Source organism: Solea solea, chromosome 10 (genome assembly GCF_958295425.1).
Source record: "Solea solea chromosome 10, fSolSol10.1, whole genome shotgun sequence".
Taxonomy (NCBI): Eukaryota; Metazoa; Chordata; class Actinopteri; order Pleuronectiformes; family Soleidae; genus Solea; species Solea solea.
In genome coordinates this window covers 6401599-6427398 of record NC_081143.1, presented here as the reverse complement: position 1 = coordinate 6427398, position 25800 = coordinate 6401599, and the positions used below count along the sequence as shown (strand labels likewise).

Sequence of the window (25800 nt, the reverse complement as noted above, 5' to 3'; positions counted from 1 at the left end):
TCTTAAAGATGAAATGAGGCATCTGGGACACATCAACTGGACTAGTTTACCATATGCTCTGTATATGTACAGTGTATACATGATGTGCCTCAGAGTGCATCAGAAGGCTGTTTACAGCTGATCACATTGAGTCACCCAAAAAAAGATTAGCCAGCCGACCTGCTGTTCGTCTGAAAGGAGTCCAGTTGCAGGTTAACGGGGGTTTAAGCTCTTAAATGTTGTTTAAGTGTTTCTACAGAGACCTGAAATAGAATTAACACTCTTTGAAGGAAAGGGGATAAACAGGGAGGAAAGTTGCCCTGTTAAAGCAAGTTAAACCTTTGACACTGACTGGAGAAAAATGTAGGTTCATGTTGTTATTCCTTTTTTTTTGCTTTATGTGTTTGTTCACCCAAATTACAGAACTCACTGACACCTTTTTTCTATTGTTTATAAATGGAATAGTTTTCATGTGACAAGCATTGTAAACATGCTCTTTGAATAATCCAGATTATAAACACTGTTACTGGAAATAATGTATATTTTGTTCTTTTAAAGTAATTAAATTAAAAGTCCGTGACAAAAACCTCTAATCGTCCACCACTTTTAGGTTTAGTTTAGGGAATGATGGTTTATGGTTTATCAGTAAGAATAAGAAGCAAAAAATAAGTATTTATTCAACCAGAACTAAGATCTTAATTAGACAAAACAGAATAATCAATTGTGAACTCTGGCCATTTGTGGATTAATGTCATTGACTTTCAATCACTTCATTAACTTCATCACTTTATAAATACAATATATAGTGTAAATGTTGTTAGAAATAGGTCTCTTCAATAGCAAAATAACACCAAACTTAAAGTTGCATCACTTTATACATGTAACCCTATTGTCATATTACAGGTTTATTTATAGGTTCTGTTTAGTTTTAATATGGAAAGAAAATCAAATTAATTGGGACCGCTTGCCAAAATATCCCCTGTCTCCGTTTCGGCTCCAAAAAAAAATGAAAATAAAAAAATCTGGGCACATGTAGCGCAATAAACTTTAATGACAGGTTTAATTCGTAGCAAATAAACTACAGCTGTAATTTCAACATGGATAGTTTTTCCCTGTATTTTAAAACAAGTGACTCATAACCTTCCTGAATGATCGAAGGAGCTGCTGAGTAAAAAAGGTTGAAGGTTCAAAGACGGAGCAGTGACGGTAAAGATCTTTAGGAACAAAATCTGCATATGTTAAAGAAAGAATATCATTGGAAATATAGTGACTAGTTTGATGTGGGTGAACTTGTCAGTCCATGAGGTTCCTTAAGCTTTAGTTTTTTACACTGAAGATTGGTGCGCTGGCTTATTTCAGTGGAAGGTGAAGCCTGAGAAGAACCACACCACCACTGTCTGAAGACCAGACTGTAGCTCAAGGGGGTCTGAGAGTAGATGAGAGCCAGAGCAGCAGAGCAGGAGGAGGCAGATTTGGTTTCACCCCTGGGTGTGCTGAGTGGAGGTCTCCTTCTCACACTGGTGCGATGAACAATATTTCATGGTGTGGTATGAACCTGCGGGCCATGCCCAGAGGATTTCACCACCGCACTCTTAATGATGGAAAATGAACGCTCCAGTGAACAGAGCCAAAAAGCCCCCACTGACAACATTTCTAAACTATTTACAGCACAGGTCTGAGAGCAGTGTAAGGTAAGGTAAGGGATCACTCTGGATATGTTTCTGCTGATTTGGCTGGAAAGCGGGAAACCTGTCAGACACAGTTTGTTATGATTTCCATATGAAGGGGCAAGTGAGAGAAACTGTTAGGAGGATGATAAAGTGAGCTACAATTAGAAATAAGAAATGTAACAATACATGTATATGTATGTGTGTATATATACATATATATAGCTATATATATATATATATATATATATATATATATATATATACATACATACATAGGTATGTAAGCTGTATATCTGACCCTGAGATAACAAATCAGAGGTTTTTCTGTTTGTTTTTTCACCTGATAAACCAAACATGCTGAGTGATGAAGTAGTCTTTTAAGCACCGTGGACAGACTCCACCCAGCATGCGTGGAAGAAAACCTCTTGTTTCACTGGGGGGCTGGCCACAGACAGAAGCTCCATCCATCCACGCAGACTCACGCTCCACAAAGTCTGAGTGAGCGCATATTTTTTACAACTTTTACGCGCAGCCAAAATGAGCGTCTTTACTTCAAACGTGGCATTGCTGTGGCTGATAACAATACCCTGCCTGGAGGCCATTCACGGATTATACAATTTTGGCCAGCATGACTTATTCTACAAAAAGAATCACTGCAAACCAATCCCCGCAAACCTGCTCCTGTGCCACGACATAGAGTACACGGAGATGCGCCTCCCGAACCTGCTCGGACACGAAACCATGAATGAAGTTCTGCAGCAAGCTTCGTCGTGGATCCCGCTGGTCCAGAAACAATGTCACCCCGACACAAGAAAGTTCCTCTGCTCCCTCTTTGCTCCGGTGTGTCTGGATGATCTGGATGAGCCCATACAGCCGTGCAGGTCTCTGTGCGAGAGCGTCAAACACGGCTGCGCGCCCGTCATGTCCGCGTTTGGCTTCCCGTGGCCGAAGATGCTGGACTGCGACCGCTTCCCCTTAGACAACGACCTTTGCATACCGCCTGCAGGCATGGACAACTTTGTGCCAGCCACGAAAGAAGGTAAAACACGAGACTGCATTACTGTCTACTTCAGTCAGCTGCTCAAACAACTCAAGGAAGAGAAAGGATTGAGAGATTATCTTTCCGTTTTATAGAAGAAATGTAACCATTCATGCACATACGTCACTAATTCACTCACTTGGACTTGGAAATGTTATTTGTGTTCATTGTTATACTAATCCTACTTTATTTTTACAGGCTGCCTAACATTTGCTTGTACATTTCAGTCTAAGATAAATCACTGATTGTCAGTTGTGTCCACTGTGTTTCTTTCAGTGCCCAGAGTGTGTGATGCTTGCAAGGAAACCGATGAGAACGACAACGAAATTGTTGACAACCTGTGTAAGAATGACTTTGGTAAGTCAACCCAGAAGTGTCTGAGGAAAGTGTGTAGGAAATAAGTGATTTTGTTTTTCCAAAATGCCTCAGTTTTAGCACCAAACCATGTAAATACAGATGGCTTCCATTTCCCCCTATCCTCATTCTCTCTGCTTCACGGTTTAAGCTCTGAAGATCAAGGTCAAGGAGATCTCCTACATCAACGGGGACACCAAGATAGTGCCAGAGACCAAGAGCAAGACCATCTACAAGCTGAAAGGCGTGACAGAGCATGACCTGAGGAAGACGGTGCTGTGGCTAAAGGACGGCCTGCAGTGTATCTGCGAGGAGATGAACGACATCAACGCCGCCTACCTGGTCATGGGCCAGAAGCTGGACGGCCATCTGGTCATCACCTCGCTGAAGCGCTGGCAGAAGGGACAGCGCGAGTTTAAGAGGATTTCTCGCAGCATCCGCAAGCTCCAGTGTTAGAAAGGAAATGAAACAAAAAAAAACCAACTGCATGTGTTACTGTTGAAGATAAGGTTTGGTAGAGCTCTTTCCCCATTCATACTTTCATGAAGATTAGCCCCCGGAAAGAAAAATGCTTCCCTGGCCTTTGAAAACACATCACTTCATGTGTCTTTCATTAGTTTATTCTGTGAAATGTTAGGTTAAAAAAAAAAAAAAAAAAAAAAAAAAAAGGTATTATGAGGCATTATAAGTCGAGGTGAACAAGATAACGTCCATTTATTTGAGCCCACAACTGTAAATCGTATGTTTTTGAAGGTTTTGTGTAACATTTTATTTACCAACTTTGTTGCTCAACAGTGTTATATCCGGTTTAGACATAGACTACTTTTACTTAGACAGCAAAATTCCAATATTAATGTAATTTAGGCAGTTATCGGCATGAAAGCAGAATTTTCTGATTTCCTAAACCCATATAAGGTCACAGAATCAGCAATAACCGGTTTGTGAGGTGGAATTTTCTGATTTTGGCATTATACAGTACTGTGCCAAAGTCTTAGGCCACCATTAGACATGTTGTTAATGCAACTTTATGATGATAGAGATGATACAGTCTCATCATCTCATTTGACAAATCTCTGCAGTGAACAAAAAGGTCTGTTCAAGACATGCTTGACCGTTACATTTATACACATGACTCATTAATGAAGATGTGAGTCATAGTCTGTTTATTTTCTGGAACATGTACACTAAACAGGAATATGAATGGATTATTCTGTTCATGGACTGAAACAACGTTCTTTTAAGAATTAGGTAAAAAATTGGGTTGGTGTCAAGGGGGAAAAACATCACAGACGCAAATGGAAACAGACAGTATTGTTAGTTTTTAACTTTCAGCCAAAGACTAAATGTTCATTTTGCACTAAAGGAACCCACTCACTACCACCACCTAGTGGCCACTTGTCAGGTGTCACCCCATACCCCCGCCATCTTTGCTGTCACCTCATTAATTGCAGTTAATTGCTAGGATTGTTAGGATTAAATTTAGCTTCAAGGTTCAAGTGCAGGATTGAAGATGACTGACTCTGATGATCATTGGCACATGTGGCTTCCTGTGACATATAAAGTTTATAAAGTGACTTTATCACACCTACATATACTTTTTTTATATATATATTTTTGTGGAGTTAGAAAGAAATGTGTGTCTAACTTTTATTCAAGGAGGCCTCCCACAGTGTTAACTCCTATTCAAAACATATCTGTGCTACAAGAAAGACTCCACAATTAAATCATTTGCTTTATTAAAGAGCTCCGATAACGTAACTTAGGGACATTAAAACCTTGCCGAACTAGGAATTAGGATCATTTTTAAACACTACTCTCTGCCCTGATGATTCTGTAGTGGTTTTGTGAGTTGAATCTGAATCTGTGTCACTCATGTCAGTGCTGTGATGGATCACAAAAAGTTTTATATTCGTATCCCCACCTTTTCTTCATCCAAAAGAAATGAGAGATAGCTGGCTATATTCTCTTTTTTGTACTTCAGCCACTGCGTACTTTTCTACCACAGTATGATAAAAGCAATATTTTTCTACTCCTGACCTTCATGTCATTTAAACTTATGTAATGTTTTGGTTTGTTTGAGTGTCACAGTGTTTCGTTTTGTTTTTATGGTGAATATCTTGAGTGTTGATTGATGGGTGTGTGTTTGAAAAAAAGTGTTACTGTGTAAATATCTAATACTATCCTTTGTATTATTGTATGTTTTCCATTAAGTAAAAGTTGCCATGTTTAAAAAAGTATTTTTGAAATATGATTACATTAAAATACAATATAATAATAATGATCCTCTTGAATAAAAAAAGGGAAAACTCAATTAGTCCTAAAGGCCACAGTTATAGCACAAGAGGTAATTGTATCAACACTGCCCTCTTGTGGAGCAGTTGCCTATTTTGTGCTGTTTAACATCAGAACATCCTTTTTTTTTTAAACTAAACATTTGAACCATTAACAAATTTAATTACAGGATAATGCTCAAATCTCTGTGTTGTGCTGAATAAGCCTTGTGTGCATAAAGATACCACTTTAATTCTAAGGGTTTTTTATGTGTGGACACGCCACATGTAGCAATGGCACCTGTTTTTGGAAGTGTTTCAAAAACTTTCATCACTGTAGAATATTCTGCTCACAAACTCTTTTTAAAAAATTTAACATTTGGGTTATTAATTTAACAAATTTAACATATTCTCTTAAACTTTGGAGAGTTCACTTAATCCTTTGCTCTTTGTCACCCTTATTCTGGCAAGTACCTATTGTTATTTCAAAGTCAATTCAAAATCACTTTAAATCCCATGTCCCAGATAGTTTTGCAAGAATCTACCTTCATCCCCTCAAGTTCCCCCTCACACACAAATGCCATCAAAAAAACTTCTTTGACAGAGAGAGAACACACACATAGTCACATGTAATAATTTCCAGTGAGTCCCATCCATGTTATGGTACGATGGATGATTGTTTACCTACACTGAACCTAGAACCTGTACTGAGCAGAGTTTGGTGAGGATGTTTAGACATTTTCACCACGTGAGCTGCTGAGTTATCACATTTATCATGAAGACACTGCAGTCTGTAATGTGCATTACACTGATTTCAAAGAGAGCAGGACATCACATTCTTGTATCTCAACCTTATAAGATGGTAAGATATGTATCTGGATACATGGGAAACAAAACAGTTGTCCCTCCGCATTCAAAGGATGTTTGTTTGTCCACTAAAAACATCATTTAACGAGAGTGTGTTTGACTTGTTATTAAATTAACATCAGGTTGTACCTGTTATCATCCATGTCAGGAAAATCTACACAGGAAAACATATAAAAAATGAGAAAACAAACAGGTAATAATAATAATAATAATAATAATAATAATGTTCAAAAACAGAGATTTTTTTATTATTACTTTTTATTAATTTTCCACAACACAGAGGTACATATGGCTGCTTTCCAAAAGTATGTTCTATAAAGGTATATTTTCCCCCAATAAAGAACAACAGATGTCCAATTTACTTAAAAAAGGAATGCTTTTTTTAAGCTAATTGAAGAAGGGGAAGCTGAAAATGTGGTTTATAAAACATGATGAAGGGGTGAAAGAGGGAGAGAGCAGGAAGAGACAGAGGGATGATGGACAAATGAGGATCTTAGTATATAAATAAATATGTGTCAGCGAGAACCACACACACATACTTTTTTCTTTTTCCGTTCATTTTTTACACAATAAAGACCAAATGAAGTGTGTTTATTTAATTTCTGGCTTTTCACAGGTTGACGTGAACATCTTGCAATTTGTGGTCCAATGCTGCCATCTGCTGGACATAAGACAAACCTAAGAAGAATCTAAATAGATCCATGATGGTCAGATGGTCAGCTCGTCAACAAGCTCTGCAGAAGCCTGGCAACGAGCTGTTCATCTGAATCAGGTGTGTTGGATCAGGGCAACATCTAAAACACTGAAACACTGCTTTAATACAGCGTTTCCCAATCCTGGTCCGCAGGGACCCACTGCTTTGCCATGTTTTAGATGTTGCCCTGATCCAACACACCTGATTCAGATGAACAGCTCGTTACCACTCAAACAGCCCTACTTTTTGATTGGTTGGCCATTCGCGCCGTTATTCAACTTCCTTATAAAAGCTACTTCCGTTTTTCAATCGCTCCACTAGCTCAGCAGAGTAGATGGGGGCCAGAGAGCAGATCGCCAACGTAAGTTTTACTTTACTTTTGTATCGACTTTACTTTATCATTTCAACACTGACAACAGCTGCTTTCCAATCACTGCTCTCTTAAATGTCACACTCACACTCGCTGGTTTACATCTCATTCTCTGTTTGTGTTTAATCTGTTTGCTGCAACAGGTGTCTCTATTTACAAACCTGCAGCAAAACGTGGACTGGCCATCGTGGACTGAATGGACCGGATTTGGTCGGTCCTGGCGTGAGTACAAGAGAAACCCAGTTCTTGACAAATGTCCAAAAGGGAATAGTTCAACTCTTTGTCACTCAAAGCTGCTTTACACTACAATTTTTGCCATTCACTCACATTTATATAGCCCATTTACCTGTTCACATGCCAAGGACTAGTGGTGCTGGGTAAAATAAAATGGTATTAAAAAATCCTTCTATAAAATGGACAAATCATTTTAAGGTTTTGGGTTTCAAGTTGCAGACTGGTGTTTCATTCCATAACATTTGGTATGGTGACGTGCTGTGGGTGTTTATTTACAAATAATCTTACTATGTTTTGTTTTTGTAGCGTTCGTTACAGTGTGCTGCGGCTTTGGTTTCCAGTGTCAAAATGCATTATGGTTAAAACATTTACGCCACTTGTCTAAAATGCTATGAGGGAGACACTCACATCTGGTACCTCTAAAACAAACTGCCATGGTCTCGGGTTGGTCACTGTGGCGTTTCAGTTTGTAATATTTGAGATTGTTTTTCTGCCGTTTTATTATTATTTTATTATATCATTGAAAAAAAACACATCTACCATGGAATCAAGGATCAACATGGCTTTGATCGTCAAGTAGTGCTGGTTAAACTTAGCAAAAAACAAACCAACTTCTAGAAAATGGCTGAAACCTAAGTCATTGAGTAAAATTGTTCAATTATCTAAATGGGCTCAGGTTTGGGTCAGGTGACTGGTTTCGTGATATTTGGGATGTGTGGTTTTATTTTTTTTCCCTGTTAAATCTTTACTTGAATGAAGGGTCCCTGGCTTTGATATCAAGTTAGTGCTTGAAAAATTTCCAAGAAAAAAACTTATTTTGGATGGTATTGTTAAAACAAACTATTTAAAAAACAAAAAAAACTTTAATGTTGCAAAAGGTTTAATTTTGTAACATTTGGCATGCTAAACCCCATGTCTGTACTTTTAGAACCATAAAAAGCCAAATGGCTGCAAACTCTGGGTCCTCGACAAGTAGATAAATCATCTGAATGGCTTCAGGTTTCACATTGGTGGCAGTTCTTTCAGTTGGTATGGTAGTGTTTGTTTTTTTGTTTGTTTTTTAAATCCGGTGTGTTCAAAATGTTAAAGCGCAGATTTTGTGCAGTGCTTATCACACTTTTTAAAACAAACATTTATCCTAAATGCCAGGAGGCAAATTCTTCTAAAACACTGGTATTTTCATTTTGCAACATTTGGGATGCTGTTGTGCTGCTCCACGTGAGACAAACTGAAGAAAATTACCTCTGTGACACAAATGAACCAAACCCATGTCCATATTTCTGGAACCCATCGAAAGCAAAATGGCGGCAAACTCTGGGTCCTTGACTTAAGTGGATCATTCAAGTGGCTGGTGGCAGTTGTTTCAGGTAGGTTACTGTGGTATATTTAATAATTATATATTTAATAGTTTGGATGGTGATGTTCTGGCCCATATGGCACCAAGCATATTTATTTAAAGTTAAAATTATACAAATAATACTGCTAATGAAATAAGTGCAACATAAATTGAAACCCTTATGGGATTAAACTGGGGAAAGAATTAACTTTACCAGTAGAAGTCACGCATATGTTATTTGTTTAAACAGGACCTGACAAGAAGCTTATTCAAACTCTGGATTGTTGTCCTGTGTCCAATGATGAGTCTTGGAAGATGTTGGAGTTGAATTCACCGCAAATGGAGGAGTACACTTACATCAGTGGACCCAGTCTACGCTTGGCCAGTGTGGATGATCTTGGCCTGATCTTTCAAAAAGCAAAAATGCTGTCCCGGGTTTAAGGTAGGTATCTGATTTTTCATTGTGTAACCATTATGGTCTGCTTTTTTTTTTTCAACTCTAATCCAGAATGGAGACCCAACATGGTTTTGACCTCAAAGCAGTGCTTGACAGTCTTCTAGGACAACTCCAAAAAACTCTGCATGGACTTTCATCATATGAATATTTACCAATCTTGCATTGTCTGTTCATTGTGATTACTGTACTTTTTTTGTTTGTTGGAAATGGACTCTAACAAATGTTTACAAACCCTATTCTACTCCAGAATCACTAAACTTCAACATGGCAATGAATGATGGATTTCCTGGACAATTTCAGAACACTGACCGTCAAAACAACGCCTCTGAATTGCTGGCTTATGAGGAGCTGAACTCTTTCTCAACAGAAGTGCAATGATGCACAGTTTCTAGTCTGAGTAGTAGCTGGAGTTGAAATTTCACTGCAAATGAAGGAGTACACACAAATCAGTGGACCCAGTCTACTCTTGGCCAGTGTGCATGGATAAAGAAGCCTGAGCTTTTTTTAAAAAAGCAAATATGCTTGGTCACAATTCTGTGTGAGATACTGTCCTGCTGGGTTTAAGGTAGGTGACCGATGTTTCATGTTGTAACCATTGTCTGCTTTTTCTTTCTAATCTAATCCAGAACCAAGACCCAACATAATTTTAACCACAAGGCATTGCTTGACAGTCTTCCAGGACAACTCCAAAACTCTGCATGGACTTTCATCATATGGATATTTACAAATCTTGCATTGTTGTCTGTCTTTACTAGATGAGTTGAATGTTTCCTCTTCATTGTGATTACTGTACTATAGTTTGTTGTTCATTGTTGGAAATGTGCTCTAACAAAGGTTTACAAACCCTTTTCTACTCCAGAATCACTAGTTCAACATGGTTTGACCTCAAAGCAATGCATGATGGACTTCCTGGTCAATTTCAGAAAACTCCAAACACTGACAGTCAAAAAAACACCTGAATTTTGGCCCATGAGGAGGAGCTGAAATATTTCTCCACAGATAAGTGCGATGGTGCACAGTTTCTAGTCTGAAAAGATGTTGGAGTTGAAATTTCACTGCAAATGGAGTATGCACACACATCAGTGGACCCTGTCTACTCTTGGCCACTGCATGGATAAATAAGCCTGATCTTTTGAAAACGGCAACGATGCCTGCTCACAATTCTACGCGAGATGCTGTCCTGGGTTTAAGGTAGGTATCTGATGTTTCATTTTGTAACCATTGTCTGCTTTCTTTTTTCCTAATCTAATCCAGAATTGAGACCCAACATGGTTAAGACCTCAAGGCAGTGCTTGACAGACTTCTAGGACAACTCCAAAAAACTCTGCATGGACTTTCATCATATGGATATTTACCAATCTTGCATTATTGTCTGTTCATTGTGATTACTGTACTTTTTTTGTTTGTTGGAAATGTGCTCTAACAAATGTTTACAAACCCTGTTCTACTCCAGAATCACTAAACTTCAACATGGCAATGAATGATGGATTTCCTGGACAATTCCAGAACACTGACCGTCAACGCCTCTGAATGGCTGGCTTATGAGGAGGAGCCGAAATCTTTCAACAGAAGTGCAATGATGCACAGTTTCTAGTCTGAGAAGATGTTGGAGTTGAAAATTCACCGCAAATGAAGGAGTACACACAAATCAGTGGACCCAGTCTACTCTTGGCCAGTGTGCATGGATAAAGAAGCCTGATCTTTAAAAAAAAAAAAATATGCTTGGTCACAATTCTGTGAGATGCTGTCTTGGGTTTAAGGTAGGTGACTGATGTTTCCATGTTGTAACCATTGTCGTCTGCTTTTTTACTAATCTAATCCAGAGCCAAGACCCAACATAATTTTAACCACAAGGCAGTGCTTGACAGTCTTCCAGGACAACTCCAAAAAACTCTGCATGGACCTTCACCATATGGGTATTTACAAATCTTGCATTATTGTCTATCTTTACTAGATGGGTTGAAATGTTTCCTCCTCATTGTGATAACTGTACTTTCGTTTGTTCATTGTTGGAAATGTGCTCTAACGCAGGTTTACAAACCCTATTCTACTCCAGAATCACTAAACTTCAACATGGTTTGACCTCAAGGCAATGCATGATTGGCTTCCTGGTCAATTTTATAAAACTCCAAACACTGACATTCAAAACACCTGAGTTTCTGGCCCATGAGGAGGAGCTGTAAATAGCTAAAAAAAAACAAGTTCTTGTGAAATGGTTTTGAAGTTGATAACATTTGGTATGGTGATGTGTGGGATTTTATTTTCCAGTGTCAAAATGCACTATGGTTAAAACATTTATGCCACTCTAAAATGCTATGAGGGAGACACTCACATCTGGTACCTCTAAAACAAACTGCCATGCTCTCGAGTTAGTGACTTTGGCGTTTCAGTTCGTAATATTTGTGAGATTGCTTTTCTGCCGTTTAAATTTTTTTTAAAACGCATCTACCGTGGAATCAAGGATCAACATGGCTTTGATCTCCAAGTAGTGCTGGTTAAACTTAGCAAAAAACAAACCAACTTCTAGAAAATGGCTGAAACCCAAGTCATTGAGTAAAATTGTTCAATCATCTAAACGGGCTCAGGTTTGGGTCAGGTGACTGGGTCGTAATATTTGGCATGTATGGGTTTTATTTTTTTCCCTGTTGTACAAAAAAGTTTAATCTTTTCTTGAATGAAGGGCATGGCTTTGATATCAAGTAGTGCTTGACAAATTTTCTAGAAACTATCTTATTTTGGAGAGTTGGATGGTACTCTTAAAACAAACTAAATATATATAAAAAAAAAAAAACATGACAAACCAAAAAAAATCCTTATGTAACGTTACAAAAGATTTAATTTTGTAACATTTGGGATGCTAAGCCCACCAAACCCCATGTCCGTACTTTTAGAACCATAAAAAGCCAAATGGCTGCAAACTCTGGGTCCTCGACCAGTAGATAAATCATCCGATTGGTTGTAGTTCTTTCAGTTGGTATGGTAGTGTTTATTTGGTTTTGTTTGGTTTTTTTAATCCGGTGTGTTCAAAATGTTGAAGCGCAGATTTTGTGCAGTGCTTATCACACTTCTTAAAACAAACAAATTCATCCTAAATGCCAGGAGGCTAATACTTCTTAAACACAGGTATTTTCATTTTGTAATGTTCTGGATGCTGTTGTGCTGCTCCACGTGAGACAAACTGAAGAAAATGACCTCTGTGACACAAATAAACCAAACCCATGTCCATATTTCTGGAACCCATGGAAAGCAAAATGGCTGCAAACTCTGGGTCCTTGACTTAAGTGGATCATTCAAGTGGCTGGTGGCAGTAGTTTCAGGTAGGTTACTGTGGTATATTTATATATTTAATAGTTGGGATGGTGATGTTCTGGCCCATATGGGACCAAGCATATTTATTTGAAGTTAAAATGATACAAATAATACTGCTAATGAAATAACTGCAATATAAGTTGAAACTCTTATGGGATTAAAATTAAAAATTAAATTAAAAATATATTTTACCAGTAGAAGTCACGCATATGTTTGTTTAAACAGGACCTGACCAAAACCTTGGATTGTTCTGTCCAATGATGAGTCTTACAAGATGTTGGAAGTGAAAATTCACTGCTAATGGAGCAGTACACTTACATCAGTGGACCCAGTCTACGCTTGGCCAGTGTGGATGGATAAAGAAGCCTGATCTTTCAAAAAGCAAAGATGCTGTCCCAGGTTTAAGGTAGGTGACTGATTTTTCATTGTGTAACCATTGTGGTCTGTTTTTTTTCTTTTCTACTCTAATCCAGAATGGAGACCCAACATGGTTAAGACCTCAAGGCAGTGCTTGACAGACTTCTAGGACAACTCTGCATGGACTTTCATCATATGGATATTTACCAATCTTGCATTATTGTCTGTTCATTGTGATTACTGTACTTTTTTTGCTTGTTGGAAATGTGCTCTAACAAAGGTTTACAAACCCTATTCTACTCCAGAATCACTAAACTTCAACATGGCAATGAATGATGGATTTCCTGGACAGTTTCAGAACACTGACCATCAAAACAACGCCGCTGAATTGCTGACCTATGAAGAGGAGCTGAAATCTTTCTCCACAGAAGTGCGATGGCACACAGTTTCTAGTCTGAGAAGATGTTGGATTTGAAAATTCACAACAAATGGAGTATGCACACACATCAGTGGACCCAGTCTACTCTTGGCCACTCTGCATGGATAAAGAAGCCTGATCTTTCAAAAAGCAAAAATGCTGTCCCGGGTTTAAGGTAGGTAACTGTGATGTTTCACGTTGTAACCATTGTCGTCTGCTTTTTTTTTTTTTTTTCTAATCTAATACAGAATTAAGACCTAACATGGTTTTAACCTCAAGGCAGTGCTTGACGGCACTGCTTGACAGACTTCCAGGACAACAAACAAAAAACTCTGCATGGACTTTTACAAATCTTGCATTATTGTCTTTCTTTACTAGATGGGTTGAAATGTTTCCTCTTCATTGTGATTACTGTACTTTTGTTTGTTGTTCATTGTTGGATATATGCTCTAACAAAGGTTTACAAACCCTTTTCTACTCCAGAATCACTAAAGTTCAACATGGTTTGACCTCAAGCCAATGCATGATGGACTTCCTGGTCAATTTCAGAAAACTCCAAACACTGACAGTCAAAAAATACAACTGAAAACTTCCCTGAAAGAAAATGGATGCAAAGAAACACAGCAGGTTGTCTTGGAAACTTGTTGTGGTCAAAAGTTCACAGCAAATGGAGTTCACGGTGGACGCATTCTACTCTTGGCTAATCAGGATTGAGTGAGATTCATGGATCTTTGAAAGGATGCATTTTCATAACTGCGATGGAGGATTGGAGTACCTGAATAAACACAAGATGCAAATGTGATGGCAAAACAAATCTGCTCATAAGCATGGACAAAATGGATATTTGGTTCAAAGGTCTATTTCTGGCAACATCTGGAAATTTCAGCTCTCAGGATGACTGCACTTATCAAAAAATGCTTATCATATTTATGACCTTAAGGCAAATGCTTAAACGTTCTGGACAACTTCAAATAGGAGGAGCTTGATACTTAACACTCGGAGTGCTACGATGCAAAGTTGCTTGTCTTTGGATAAAAGTAGCTGAACTCATGATTGAGCAAACGGATATGCTTATTCCTAACTCTGTGACAAGATGGGAGCAGTGGATTAAATACCTGAATAATTCTACTCACGCATGGATAAAATTGGTTCAAAGGTCCATTTCTGGTAACATCTGGAAATGTTGATTCTCAAGATGATTCCACTTCCCCCAAAAAGGCCATTGAAACTAAAAATTGAGAGACACTCAAAACATTTACGGGTACCAACCCCCCCCCCCCCCAAACCTGTTTCAGGTCACTGTGGTGTTTCATTTTCATTTTGTAACCAGTGGTGTTTGTTTTTTTTGTCATTATCAAATGTGCTATAACACAATATTTGACAAACTTCATGAACACCAACAAAGTTCAGTCACACTAACCTTTTAAATCAAGCGGCCACCTCACAGGAGTTTGCGCAACTGTGCAAACAAAGTCACACTACAAAGTTGCTGCCACGGCAACACAATGTTACACAAAACGAACAAACTACCACTACCACAAGTAAGCAAAATGTATACACCTATCAAGTGCAAACCTCACAAAAACCACACCTGCGCTGATGTCTCGACAACACAAACGGTAGCGCAATTGTCCAACACAAACGGTAGCGTAATTGTCCAACACAAAGCTTGCTTACACCCACTAGTGTTTGCGCAACTGTGCAAACACAATCACACTACAAAGTTGCTCCTACGGCAACACAAAGCGTTACACAGCATGAACATGTATTTACATCAACATCAACAGTTGCATGAATTGTTGAAATTAGCTGAAAAACAAGAGAGCATCACAACATTCACCCACTCAGATCAAAGACCTCCGTATACATTAATGTAAATAAACAGTGAGTGTAGTTAGCATTCCCAGCTGCATTTCTCTAGAAATGCTTGTTTGTTTGTCATTGTCTGCGTCCTTAATGTTGTACACCTCGCGTCTCTGTCCCCTTTCTGTCTCCCTGAACCCCCCTCCCCTTTTCCGGTCGGTGGCCTCTCATTGTTTAAAAAAAAAAAAAGTACAGTGATGAGATATACACCAGACTCATCCTGTGTAGAGCAAATCTGTCCGACACTATGAGGCTTACAGTCAGTCCGACTGTTTGCCTAAGTTGCTGGACAGGACAAATCCAATCCTCAATACTTTGTCCTGTTTGTGTGGCGAGGAGAGGAAAGAGGAGAGGAAAGGTCTGGAGTCGCATCACCTTCTGCAGGATGGAGACAAAGTAAGTTTGTTCATTTTCATGGTTTGATTCGCTAACGTTCCGTTTCTCATCTGTTCACAGAAAACGGTGTTTGTCCACGACAACAAGACAGATGGACTGGATTTGTTTTACCTGAGTGAGTAGATGGTCTTTTCTTTCTTTCTTCCACATCTTTCAGTTTGTCTTATTTTTTCATCCCCTCTTATTCTTTTCTTTCCTTCTTGCCATCCATTTTTTCATGCCTCTCCTTTCTTTCAGTCCCATCTTAACATTGCTTTAACTGTCATCTTTCATTCCTTTTTTCTTTTGTCTTTCCTTCATCCCTTTGTTTCTGTCTTCAATCGCCTCTTGTTTGTTCTGTCTTTTTCATCCCTCTTTCATCCTTAGTGCTTTTCTTTCTTGCTGTCAATACAAAGAGAAAATATCAGAATAAAATAAAAAATATTGTAGTGTATGAACGTAATTGCATAGACTGTGTGGTTAAATAAGACAGAAGGAATATAGCTGTTGGAATGCAATAAAATGAACAAACACTGAATATGTTGTGTACTTTTAAAAGTAACAATAACTTTATTGATATCATACCTTTAAAGTGCTTTCACAGACCAGATTTAGTAGTTTGTGCAAATTCTCCCAACAAACACTCCTAAATTTCACATACTGGCCCTTTAACGTTCACATTTTAAACTGAAGTTAATATTTTAACATACTTTAATCTAAAGTAGAGTTTCTGTGGATTTTCAGCTGTAACAGAAGAATCTGAAACAGAGTTGTGTATGATTTTCCTCACACTCAAGTGTTAGTGTTTTAATGCAACCAGTAGGTGGCGCCATAGCATAAGTCTCAGTAACTGTGAATTTTGACTTTTTTTTTCTTGCATTAATAGAAAACAAGTTTGAGGTATAATTGGCTGATTGACATTTAACCCTGCAAATGACATTTTTAATTTGTATTTTCACACTACGCACAAGCATCGTATCGAGTGGCTTTCCTTCTTTAAAGGACCAGTGTGAAGATTTTACTACACTCACTTGCTCTACCTTATGTTTGTTGGACAACTCTCATTGGTTGTTGGGTTCTTTTGAATCATGAATGTATTGTAAACACGATGCAATCATTTAAAAGACCAATAAGTGAGTTTTTTGTTCAACTTGTTACGTATAGCTTTCTTTGTGTTGCTTTGAATGCAAAGTGCTAGGAGATCTAACTTTAAATTTACTATTTTCACTCTTTTATCCTCTTAAGACCTTAGTCTTTATACTTCACATTTAACACTTTTTAAATTTCTTTTATGCTCTATTTTTTACTGACTTTAAGGATTTTATTTTTACACTTTGTATTGATTTCTTTCAATTCTGTCTCTGTATTGATTTTGATTTTGAATCTGCCTTTTGTGTGTAAGAATGTTTCATAAATAATAATAAAAAAATTAACCTTGTCACTGTAATTTATATTAAGTCAGTCCCACAGTGTCCCAGATGAATTATCTACTGAACAAATGTGTAATAGTTCACAAATGAGATTAGACCAAATTGAGAATATCAAATTGTAAATGTTTAGTTTCTGGCAGATCATAATGCAGACTGAAGTTGTTTTAAGTGATTAGTTACCATTTTGTTAGTGATAAGACAATATTTTTTTTTTTTTTTTTACCACCAGTTTTCATAAAAGCAGCAAATCTCCAGGCACTCTAATGCTACCGCAGCATGTAAAGTTTACAACCAAGAGGAGTGTGACACACCATCGAAAAACCATTTTCACACCCTGTCTGACAAACGGTCACTTTGCAGCCACACAGACGTCGAGACGAGTCGATGATCTCTATCATAGATGGTGACTTTATTGCATCAAATCCCATGTAACTCCTTTTTAGATCCATGTGGAATGAACAAGGCTAAATGACTCACTCCTTTGGAGTCTGATGAGTTAACTTAAAGGAATTTATTTGAAAATACTTGGCAAAAGAGAACAGAGGCAACATCAAGACAGGCATGTACACGGCCTGACGCTACCTGCAATTCTGAAGATCCGTCTTCAAGATGACACATTTAATGACCTTCAATGTATTTTATTAGAAGCAGGGAGACGCAAACTCTCCCTGGAATAATCAACTGTTGGCGCCAACATTATCAGATGTTTTGGTTTACATCAGACTCTGTGATTGGCTTCTTACTGGCAATGAATGAACACAAAAGCTTTTACATGTCCTAATAATAACTGGACTTTCAATTACAGCAATGGCTCTATTTTAATACACATTTAATAACTGACCTAGAGTTACAAATTTTCCCTCATGCATTTAATAAAACTGACCAGTTAAACAACAATAAACCAGGTTTCAGGTGTACGAGGTTTTTGCCACATGTCGGAGGACATGTGCATGTCAACCAGAATCAAAATGTCACAAACTTGATTATATTTAAAACTGATTTAAAGATGATTGAATATGTGTGTTGTGTAAAAGAAACCAGAGGCAGGCGCCGTTTAATATCTGAAAAATGTGGCGACTCTAAACAAATGAAATTATAAAAAATAAGCCTCCATATAAAACACAATAAAATGTATAAATAATGAAGCTGCAGCACAAAACACAAGGTATGAAAGGCTTTCCTTGGTGTATCATGGCAGAAAGGGAAGAGTTAATGCGGGAGACACACCCCTATAAACAGGTGCAACCTCAAAAACTACAATGACTAATTGGAATATTTGAAATAATCGGGTGTGAGCTGTTTGAGGGGATGGAAGTGGCTCCTTTTATTAGGGTTTGTCAAAAATATGGGATACTGTTTCATAATTATTAAATACTAGTTATATTTATAATTTATACTAACATCACACTTATGTGATACAAGTCTTTATTTTATTGTGACATGATATTCTTTACCAAATCAAACATTATTGGAGTATCACATTTTACCATGATCGCCCACCCCTCATGAACATTTTTGGGGGCTTTTTGTTCAAAAAGTTTTTCCACTTGACTTTCCCCTCCTGACCAGACTTGATGCTCATTGATCCCCAGGTCATGTGAGTTTGACACCCTCGTGTCTATATACACAAGGTATCTCATGGTATAAGAACTCAAACTATTCCTCACCTTTACACCTTGCCCCATGTGACTCTTATCAACCGTCACATGACTACCATATGACAATGAGTCATAATGACTTGTGTAAATGACCCAGAAATATCTGGGACTCTCCATCAGTCAGTAGGACTGAAACCTCTTGAATGACAGCTTTTAAAAGTCTCCTCAGCTCTGCTCACACAGTCTAGACAGGGGGTTTCATTTTGACCTGATAAGGCTCACGCAGTCCCATCATTACCTGTGGCCATTCTTTAAAATTATTATTTTATGTATTTAAAATTGTGGACATTTTCATCTTACTACTTTTACTGAATACTTCCACCACTGTATTTATCTTCCAACACTGCATTTTTACCTTGGGTATACTCAACAAATGAATGAGAGATGAAAAATAATTACATTCGATTATGTTTGTATAATAGCCGGTCTCTTTGGGCTTTTTAATCTGTACACGATGCAACATCCTCTGTCCTTAGACAATCTTGTAAGGGAACAACTGAAACAAAAACCCTTAAACAGGGAAATGCAACGATTTTATATCATGGAGTTGAATGTGTCACGTTTTTTTTAAATAAAACAGTGAAACGATGTCATATTCTTTGGTATATATGTGTGTATGTACGTATATATGCATATATATTATATATACGTGTATATGTATATAAATACATATGTGTATAAGCAGATATACACAGGTATAGATAGATGGATGTACCATGATGTAATAATGGCAAAATAGTCGTATTAATGTTTACTGTGTCACACTAAAGGACATTTCCAAATTTCAGAAAGGAGAAATGTCCCCTAAGGATCATGAAGATCCATTCATACAATGTCCAGTCAGAGACTTTGTCATCTGTAGTACACATGACTCATGTAACTGTTTCAGAGATCCTCTGCCTGGGGATGTGTTCATGTGCGAAGTTCATAAAACAATAAAATGACTTCACAGTGAAGAGCTGGAGAGAAAATCAAAGCTTCTGGGCGACGATGAACAAAGTTTTTAAGAATGACTGGCGTGAATGGGGAATTTGGTGACGGGTTGAAATGCCCTGATGTGACGTTCAGGGGGCGTGATGCGTGGAAGTGGAAATCCTGCAAACTGCCGATGGGGAAATTAATTAATTTGTTAATCACGTCTTTTAATTGAGAGTTTAAATTTACTGCGGTAGTAACATGTTCAGTTCATGGAAAAACACCATATTAATAATATTTCTCCTACGCTCTACCTTTTGTGTCAAACAATTAAATCAACCTATGTCTCTCTATATTAGGAGGAATTATTACTTAATTCTGTGAGAAGTCCACAATGACAAGTTTGAGGTAGGAACTTTTTTTCCCTTCAGCAAGGCTAATTTTCGCAACAAACAAAAATAGCTGTCATTTTAACAATAATAGATATGCTGTAAAAAGAAATATACCCCTAACCCTAACCCTGTGGCTCATAAAAACAATACTTTATCTCATGTCTTTCTCAGAGAGATGGCATTTACGACTGCCGTGAATGCAACACCACTTGTGTTTAGTAGTTAGTGAAAGACACCTTCAAGGTCTTCGGGTTTATTATGTTGATGTACTAACTTACTGACATTTGTGGCAACACTGTAATACCACTTTACTTCCTTATTTTGAAAGGGTCTTCATTATGCAGGTGTTTTTCTGCGTATTTTAAGTGTGACTCTTGGTTCCGGTTGGTTTGTTTTGTTTGTTTTTTTCACCTCGAAGGCAAATTTACGGAAATAAAAAAGACTCCCATTTGGTCAATTGAACGATTAATGACATTGCTTATAAGAAACGCACGTATTTACGGGTCTCTTTCTCGGAAGAGTTCGAGTTTACCATAGCCGTGAAGGCAACACGAGTGTCTCATGTGGCGAAGGTTGTTGAAACCGTGTTTAACCGTGTAGTTACAGTTTAATATGATTCTGTATTCTCTACATTTAGTGCCAACATACTGTAAAAACTACTTTGCCCCCGAATGAAGGACGCAGATGAGTGTTTTGAGAGCAGACAGGCAGGCTTTGGTTTGACGACGCTCAAAAAAGTACGTGGGGAAGTTCCCTAGGAAATCCCCCACGATTGTGCGTGCGGGGATATTACACACGACACAGATGAGCCAGTTCTTCGACAAAGCCAACATCCTCGGTCGGACCAGGACACGGAGCAGAAGACAATTCAAATGTTGTATCATTAAAAACAAACCACTCTAACACAAGACCAACCGAGCCTGCGATGGATCACGTCAGTGTGAACGCGGACAGTCACGACTCGCTGAGGGACAAATCGCGGAGTTACAGCACACTGAACACTCTCTATCACGAGACCCAGCAGGAGATCGAGCTTCTCAACAAGCAGATCCACGTGAAGGACAACATCATCGATGATTTGAAAGCCAGACTGGGGAGATACGAGGGCATCTACATGACGGTGGGAGAGAAGGAGTCGGTGGTGATCGGGCCCTCCAAGTCTCTGCTGGAGAGTTTGTGTAAGGAGATCTGCAAGCTGAAGCAGAAGAGGAACGACCTGGAGTTCAAAACATCAAGACAAGAGGAGGTAAAGTCTGTCAAAACGCATGAGTGTATATGAATAAAAGGTCGTAAAACTAATATACAGTAGCTAGGAATGGGATGATGTACAGTTATTATCGTGCATCGCCATAAAAAGAAGTTAATCGTGGTGAATGTAGAAAAATGATAAATTGCACATCAATGCTGTCTAACTCGCCAACATACAGACCTAGGGATTTATTTTGAAGTGCCTCAAGGGGGAGCCTGTATATTTTATTTATGTATTTTTCTTGTTCCCACTTTAAAAGTGCAACACACAGTAATGTATTGTTGGCTAAACAAAAATTTTGTAATTAGTTACATCTGTTATCCATACATAAATGAGAAAATGCTATGGATATGAGCTAAATGAATGTTGACAAAGGACAGAATGGTCCACCCGTATAAGAGTTTTTCAATTTTTTTCGAACTATATCATGTGACAGTTCATCTATGTCCTTTGTAGTGAGCTTTCAGAAAGCTGATGATAGTAACCAAGTCAAGGAAAGAGTGTGGACAGATGGCACCACCCCTTTTTTAATTTAAGAATCATTATGTATATATGTTAAAGCACATTTTTACTATTGTGAATCACAATTGTTTTGGTCAGGAAATGTTCATCTCGTGTGTATTAGTGGTACAGGTCAGTCCAGTATTTACCAAACGCCCTTAGCATGGACTGCAGCTTTTAAACTCTTCAAATCTGTATTTACTTTAACTTCTTTGTCACCCTGCTGGGATTATTGCCTTGAACTGTTGTTCCTTGTTGCACTGACTGAAACACACAGGTGTTGTTTGAGGGAAGGAAGGATCTTTTAGAATAGAGCTGCAAAGCATCTGAACATGTATGTGTCTAAAAAAAAGTTGATCTCCCCGTCTTCCCTCCAGGAGATCCAGACACTGAACGTGAAGCTCAGAGAGAAGGAACTGGAGCTGGAGAGCGTCAGGTGTCAGCCAGACCACGAGAAGGACCAGGAGATTCAGAGGCTGCGGTCGGCCTTGGAGGAGAGGGAGCGATCAGAGGCCACCAGAGCCGTGCTCTGCAGCTCTCTGGCAGAAGAGGCTGACCAGCTGCGCGGCCAGCTCGGCGCAACCGTGAAGGTGTGCCAGGAGCTGCTGACAAGGCTGGAGAAAGAGAAGAAGGGGGAAGGAGAAGTGGAGATGGCCCAACAGCGAAAGGCTAAGGAGGTGTGTGTGATGCCTCGTCTTGGTTTAGCTTTTGTGGCGGGATTAGTGTACTGTGCTCCAAGAACTCCATTCTTTCCCCATATGGAGGGCTCTACTGTAACTTCTCTTTAATCATTTATACAGACGGCAGAGTCACCAGACATGAGTTGTGTTAACGCTCAAATCCTTCAACTTCAGGAGGAGAATAAACAGCTGAAGCAGCGAGTGACATATGTGAGTTTCCAAAGTCATGCTCACTGTGAATGTATTCAATGTCGAAATAGAACGTCATTCAGATGGTCTGATCTTTAAAATGTCCCCTGTTCAGGTACAAGGTTTAAATTCTCAGTGGCAGAAGTATGACTCGAGCAGGGAGGACTACATAAGAGGTTTATGTCAGAGGCTGAAGGAGAGCACTGGACACGGCTTGACGCCTGGGCTGAGTGCAGTCAGCACTGGGTTGCTTCATCAGGAGATTTCCAGGCTCAATGGCTTACTGGAGCAGAAGATGAGCGAGTGTGCAAGGCTGGGCAGAGAAGTGGAGGACATGAGGAGGGAAGATCGAGAACGAATCCAGACACTGGAACAGCAGGTTGGTGCTATTGTACAGTCGGTGCTCTTAAGTGAAATCCATAAGTGACGTAAGTACATACATAAGTCACTGCATGCATTTATACTTTCCTTTAAATTTTCCTTCAGGTACTCATCTACACGGAGGATTTTAAGTCGGAGCGCACTGACAGAGAGCGAGCACAGAGCCAGATCCAAGACCTGAAAGAGCAAATTTATCAGTTAAAACAGCAGCTACACAAACAGGTGAGACAAAAAGACCTTCAGAGACGTGGATGTCTTGCGTCCGTAGAAGTTATTCAGTTTCTCTCATGTGTTGTGCGGCTGCATTCCTTAACCACGTACATGTCGCACGCTTTTCAGCAGGGAGCTACCAGAGAGAACAGAGACGTGGTTCCCATGTGTCGTGTGCACATAGGCCACAGGATCTCCTCAAGGCGACACAAGGACAATGCAGAGCATCTATTGAGGACCACGGCTGAGACGCAGCAACAGCCTGTACCCGCAACAGCGGCAGTGGCAGCAGTGGCGGCAGCAGTAAACCCCGTCTGGAGCGAATGCCCAGGTCTGTCAGAGTTACAGTGCCCACGCTGCCAGGCCAAGTTCAGTGACACGGACACTGCAGAGTACCTGAAACATTGGGAAGAATGTGCCAAACTATAAATGAACACTTACGTTTTTTGTTTTTTTTATCTTTTGCTGACAGTAAATGAACACTGATGAGCAGCACTACACAGCAGAAAATAACCTGAGGCCAGGTTCAGGGAAGCGTGAATACAATTTAAACAACTGACTCAAGATGTTTGTACATAGGGAAACAAAACTGTCCAACCCACAGTTCCCCTGTCAGGAAAAGAGTCCTTCGAGCTTTTAACTTAAAAAGAGCGTCAGGTTCGGAGTCCTGCAGCAATGTAGGACGTTACCGTGGAGGGAAAGAGGATGTTAATGCAATATATCAAATATCATATACCTCAACATGTCAAATTACAATCTTATTGCACTTTCTTGACATTTAGCCAAAAACTAATTGTAGGATTGTACGATTTTAAAGATTTGTGCTGCATAAGCTTATTTTGGAACTAGACACCTAGTTGATAATGTGGTGCTATAATATAAAAATATATTTTTTTGATTCAACTTTACACTTTTATTTTCAGTAAATTATATATTAAGACAAATTTCTAACTATTTATTCTTTCTGCATATATACAAAAATGTAACCCTTTTGATTGGTGCAATGCACTTTTTCCACCAGAGGCACAGGATGTTGTTTTCATGGAAAAAGTTTGGGATAAAATGTTTCATAGTTTACCACACCAAACGCTTTGGGATCCACTTTTTTTGTTTTTTGAAATCGTCTATGTAAAGATTGCATACCAACTGAGAGTTTGCTTATTTTTGGATATCATGCAGTCTTCTAAAGCTGGCACATTATTTTTGTAATAAAAGATGTTTACCCACTCTGATTATACGTGCTCATTTTGACTTTTATTACAGCACGGCGTATTTCAACTCTCGCGACAGCCCGCAGCCTCGAGCTGAAACCACCGATCGCAGCCAAACCGCGAAAAATGTTGGCACTAACTTTAACTGAGTCTGTGTGTAGGGTCTCGTTGTGTGTCCATCTATGTCACGTGTGTGCGTGTGTGTGTGTGTGTGTGTGTGGTGGAAAACCCCTTCCCAGTGTTGCCTGAATGGGCACGCTGCAGTGTGACAGCCAGATTCCCAGCTGCTGTGAGGCTGAAGCAAACACTACGGGAGTGCAGGAGTTCAGGTTACAACGCACACACACATGTATGTGTACATATACACAGACACACACAACTAACTGCCTGCAGACAAGTTTGTGATTAAAACACTTCTGCAGTCAGTGGTTGTGCGGTATCATTTTGACACACGGTGCTGTTTGGTGAATCAGATGTCATGGGTTTGGTGTAGTAAGCACAGGAAGCTGGACATCCCCTGTTTGAAAAGGAAGTAGGCAGTTGCAGAGCGTAGAAGAGACGCAGGCAAACAACAGCGGCACAGTGCTTGTGTGCCAATGAGCACAGACTCAGTCTGCTGCATTGTTTCCTGATTAGATAACAGAATATATCAAATGTATCTTTGAAAAGAGAGCAGAATAATAAAATTAAAATAAGTCAGTTTTTCAGCTTTTCACTCGGGATGGAGAGATAGAAGATTTTTAATTGCACGTCCTAAGAAACATCACTCACTATAGGTCTGTATTGATTTTCAAGTATCACCATAATGGTGATTATCATCAATATTCAACTGACCTGAAAATGGTGCCAAGCTCACCAACATGTTGTTTATTTTTAAATGCCACAGGGGGAGGAGCCTGCCTTCAGTTAATCAAGGACCTCATGATTTATAATGAGCTTGTTTAAGATTGTAGTTTTTTTCCACTTTAAAGGCCCAGGGATCTAAGAATTAGTGACCTCTAGTGTCGAGACTGCAGATGTTTATTATTTAACTTCCCGCTTCAGAATGTGGAACACACACTTTGGCCTTTGTAAAATAGGGTTCCTGTCTAAACCACAAATAAAAGGTTTATTTAATTGTGATTATACACTTATACAACCATGTGTATGGTTTTATACTTAAATGTAAAGGTAGGTGTTTTAAAAGCAGAATTTCACAATTAACACCACGACTGGAAGTGAAGAAATACTTGACATTAACATGGACACCAATAATCTGATTACTGACATTATTCCAAAATAAAAATAACACAGTATTTTGATTGACATCAACACGACTTGTTCCATTCATACATATTTTCGTGTTTATACGTTACACAGCGTAGTACAACCATTACTGACTTTATAATCCGA

General features: G+C 38.8%; 2 protein-coding genes across 3 annotated transcripts; both read left to right on the top strand.

The window, feature by feature from the left end:
* The first annotated feature begins 2076 nt into the window (after positions 1–2076).
* sfrp2 (secreted frizzled-related protein 2) lies at positions 2077–5278 on the top strand. The gene is made up of 3 exons (XM_058640519.1): positions 2077–2688; positions 2965–3045; positions 3194–5278. Exons 1-3 carry the CDS (start codon positions 2187–2189, stop codon positions 3496–3498), a joined length of 888 nt encoding a protein of 295 aa, XP_058496502.1. The 5' UTR covers positions 2077–2186; the 3' UTR covers positions 3499–5278.
* A 14930-nt stretch (positions 5279–20208) lies between these two features.
* Positions 20209–24429, top strand: tnip2 (TNFAIP3 interacting protein 2). 2 transcript variants are annotated; one of them, XM_058639578.1, is made up of 6 exons: positions 20209–21233; positions 22115–22414; positions 22538–22627; positions 22722–22985; positions 23093–23209; positions 23330–24429. In XM_058639578.1, exons 1-6 carry the CDS (start codon positions 20913–20915, stop codon positions 23624–23626), a joined length of 1389 nt encoding a protein of 462 aa, XP_058495561.1. In that variant the 5' UTR covers positions 20209–20912; the 3' UTR covers positions 23627–24429. The 2 variants fall into 2 exon arrangements, with proteins under 2 accessions (XP_058495561.1, XP_058495560.1); XM_058639577.1 differs by having other exon boundaries at positions 20212–21233; positions 23327–24429.
* The last annotated feature ends 1371 nt before the right edge of the window (positions 24430–25800 follow it).